Source organism: Teleopsis dalmanni, chromosome 2, assembly GCF_002237135.1.
Source record: "Teleopsis dalmanni isolate 2A chromosome 2, ASM223713v2, whole genome shotgun sequence".
NCBI classification, from domain to species: Eukaryota; Metazoa; Arthropoda; class Insecta; order Diptera; family Diopsidae; genus Teleopsis; species Teleopsis dalmanni.
In genome coordinates this window covers 135,311,224-135,315,450 of record NC_051847.1, presented here as the reverse complement: position 1 = coordinate 135,315,450, position 4,227 = coordinate 135,311,224, and the positions used below count along the sequence as shown (strand labels likewise).

Here is a 4,227-nt window from a genome sequence, read left to right as displayed (position 1 = left end):
CAGTATTACTGCTATTATATTTCGTAAAACCCATTGTATTAGATTTGTTCAATTTCTCAGTTAGTATCACTTCTCTCATCATCTGTAAAATGTACGTCAGAAATACGTATTAAATTTATACGTAAGCCCATTTCAACATTGTCTCTGGTTTTGTTTTTATATGTGACAATTTCACCTTTATCTATCAGAACTGTTGCACACCGCAAAAACCCAGTATTAACCCAAGTGTCAGGCGCTACATTGAAATTCAAGTTATTGTGCTCTGCGTCTACGATTACATCGAGTCTTATGGATCCTTTCGTTAGTTTATTGTTGTCGCCGAAACCCATTCAATCTTTTGACACCCAAACATTCTGTTGCGCGTTATGTTATTATATTAATGTCACTACCCGTATCTAGAAGAGCTTGAGACAACTGCTCAAATATCTGTATTTTTAATGTGAAATCCAAGAGCTGCACTCTATCAATTCGTGATGATGGATCACGCGCTTGTTTTGGATTTTGTTGGCTCATAGGCCGCCCAAAATTTGCATTATTTTGACATGTTGTGGCAAAGTGACCACACTCATTGCACTTAAAACACCTTCTTCCTTTTACTCTATCTGGGCAATGTTGTGTTGTGTGTGACACTGCTCCACAGTTATTGCATCTTTTGTTGACCTGGTTTCTACTATAATTGTTGTCGTAATTATTTTGACCTTGGCATCTTTCTTCTTTCTCCTGGTCGGTCTTAAACTTTTCGTAAGCTCTGAGGTTAATTTTTAGTTGCTCAAGACTACGAGCTTGATAGAGTATGGACTTGTTTATAATGTAATCAATTAAGTGTGTTTCTTCGACTGTACCTCTGGAAGCAATTTTTTTCACTTTTTAAAAATATTCTAAGAATGATTCATTTACTTAGCTTTTGCGTATTTTCCAACTTTTTGTGCAGGTTTTCGAATTCCTGGCAACCAAATTCAGTTCTAAGAAAATGTTGTAACCTTTTCCAACTGTTGACGCCAGTTTCTGCTTCCACAGCCAACTTTACAGCCCCACGCAACAATATTTTACAACATAGAAATCTTTGTACTTGATTCCATTTGCACACTACAGAAATGCCTTCAAAATCCAGTAACCAGTCCTCTATTTTTTTACTTGATTCGCCATTGAACAATTCTAATGACTCTTTAACCTCTTTAAAGTTTATATTATTTTGCACCGGTTCACTTGACATATTTAATTTTTTATTTATTTATTTATTTAATAAAGTGGTATGAGGAACACCCTTTTAATGCACTATCTTACAAAATAACTTACAAACTAACAAATAAAATTAAATATACTAATTAAACTATTGCTTGAAAATTAATTATTAAAAAATTAAAATATAATCATAATAACAATGAAATTATAGAAGAGAAAAATTAAAGAAGAGTATTTATTAATGAAATCAAATTAAAAGGCAAAACGAACAGTAAAAAAAAGAAAATATTAATAATCCAAAAATAATATTAATAATAAAAAGCAAAAAATTAATCAAAATTAAGAAATAAGAATAAAACAATATTAATTAATATAAGATGGTAATAATAAGCTAAGACAGTTCCTGTGAAACTAACTTTTTGAAGCACAGTAAGTTGCTTGCGTTTCTGGTATTACTAGATAACGAGTTCCAGAGTCTTACCGCATTTATGAAAAAGAAACTAGTCACAGAAGAGTGGTTGAATCTTGGGATTAAATATTGAATAGATCTCTGTGAATGCAATTTATGTAGATTATTAAAAAGGTGTAAGGATGGAAATTTTGTAATAATTTCCAACCTACATAAATTTAGTAACACCACCACTTTGAACAAAATACGTGAAGTAATCTGTAATTAGGAGGAAACATTTTAATAATAAATACAAAAAGGTATATGAATAAAAATAACAATATAACATACCTTCATTATTTTTCCACATAAATTTATTTAAATTAATAAATAATAATTTATTTATAAATTATTTATTATTTTATTTATAAATAATTCAACCATAAAAATAAAAACACGAGCACCGCCGCTTTTTATAAAAATGTAAACAAACATTTACAAACGTCAGAATGCAATTGGCTGCAAAAAGATGCACAAGGAAGCTTTTGTGCAAAAGTGTTAAAGTGCATTAAGATCAACTCAAAGCTTTGTTGCTTTACACAAAAAGTTCAAGAGGATGCGTATAAAAGACGGCGCAATTTTCTAAGAATTTAGTGAGTCTTGTATGACCACTCGGTGGCATTGTATGTCAACATATAAAATAAATAAATATAAAAAAATTGTCTGACACAGTGGCGGTTTTAAGCCTAGTGTATAAATTACTAAAATATATATATAATTATTTAGTGCATGGGCGGTTTTAAGTCCAGGCGCGGAGACACTTTATATATATATTCAATATAACAAGACAAATATACATTCACTAACTTGAAGAAAAAATGTTAAATTTGTCGAATAATTTAAAAAAGGATAATGAATTATTGTGTTCTGAATTATTAAAAAAATTTAATAAATGTGAAGATAAGAAAGAATCTTATGCAGAAAAACTTAAATCGAGTAATACATCTACTGTACCTATTACAGTGAAACCAATAAGGAAACAGTTAGGTGATGACACTAAAAAAGACTTAAAAATGAAAATTAATCCGTCTGAACTTAACGTGAAGGTTAATGGTTTTCGAACTAGAAATGATGGCAGGGTTACTATTAAATGTGTTACTTCAAAGGAACGTGAAATTCTTGCAAATGACATTAAAAAAAAATTAAGTGACCAATATATAATCGAAACACCTGTGCTTCGATACCCCAAATTATTCATCTCGGGTATTAGTGAAAAGCTAGAAAATGAGGACCTAGTACTTGCCATAAAAAATCAGAATAATATTATAGTTCAACATATTAAAGTGTTAAAAGTCTATGAGTCTTATAAAAATAAAAAAACATTTAATGCGATTGTTGAAATAGATGGCAAGGCATTTAAGCAATTTATGAAAGAACGTAGAATTAATATCAGGTGGGATAGGTGCATCGTTTATGAGCATTTAAATGTTATGAGATGTTATAAATGCTGGGGCTTTAATCATAAAGCAAGTGTATGCAAAGAAATTGACAATGTATGTGCTAAATGTAGTGAGACTGGGCATACTCATAAGGAGTGCAAAAATGTTTTTATTAAATGTGTTAATTGTGTTAAGGCAAAAAAGACTCTTAACCTTCGTGAGCTGAGTACGGATCATGATTGCAGAGATGTTATGTGTAAGACGTTACAGCGGAGAGTTAAACTAGAAGCAGAAAATACTAATTATTAATCATGGAAGATAAAACTTTAATTAATATTTTTTGTAAACAACAACGTGGTATTAATATAGTTCATTTTAATGCGAGAAGTCTTTCTGGCTTAAAATTAGATCATGTAAGAGCTGTTTTCGAAGACAGCAAAGTAGATGTTATCTGCATTTCTGAGACTTGGTTTGACTTCCATCTTGATAGTTCATACCTATCTATAAACGACTTTGTTTTATTTAGACACGATAGGAAACATAAATTGGGTGGCGGCGTTGCTATTTATTGTAAATCATATTTAAGAAGTCAATTGGTCTGTATATCGGAAGAAAGTGAAATTGAATTTTTATGTGTATGTATTTATTTAGGTAGTCATAAAATTCTTGTTTCTTGTGCTTATAACCCCAGCAAAAGGTACTGTAGTGGTCCTCTTTTTGAAGCCCTCCTTCCTATTGCTGTCAATTTTGATTTTATTGCCATATTTGGCGATTTTAATATTGATATTCTTTTGAGCAATGCTAAAGTGTCTGCACTGAATGACCTTATAGCTATGGTTGGTCTAAGCATTGTAAATAATACCGTGCCTACTAGATAAAGTAATAATGTACGCCCAAGTCTCCTCGACTTAGTGATCGTGTCTGATCTGACCAAAGTGTTGTTATTTGATCAGATTTCGTTTGTGTCCGATCATGATTTATTATTTACTACCTTAGATTATTGTGTAACGAGAAATGTCAATCCCTCTCAATTTTCTTTCTGGGATTTTAAATCAGCTGATACTCAGTTATTATGTAGTGATCTTAGCACTGTTGACTGGAGTAATTGCTGGTTTGGTGCTTCAGTTGATGACAAATTGACAGTCTTAAACAATATAATTATTAATTATTTGCATCAGTATATTCCGTATCGTACTATACATGTTAAGAATTCTTCAT

General features: G+C 30.8%; 1 protein-coding gene across 1 annotated transcript; it reads left to right on the top strand.

Moving 5' to 3' along the window:
* The first annotated feature begins 2,448 nt into the window (after window positions 1-2,448).
* On the top strand, window positions 2,449-3,318 carry LOC119675767. The gene has a single exon (XM_038086973.1). The coding sequence runs from the start codon at window positions 2,449-2,451 to the stop codon at window positions 3,316-3,318; it is 870 nt and encodes a 289-aa protein (XP_037942901.1).
* The last annotated feature ends 909 nt before the right edge of the window (window positions 3,319-4,227 follow it).

Bases quoted from the DNA above. Each gene is read 5' to 3' on its own strand.
- LOC119675767 (XM_038086973.1), top strand. From the start codon at position 2,449: ATGTTAAATTTGTCGAATAATTTAAAAAAGGATAATGAATTATTGTGT.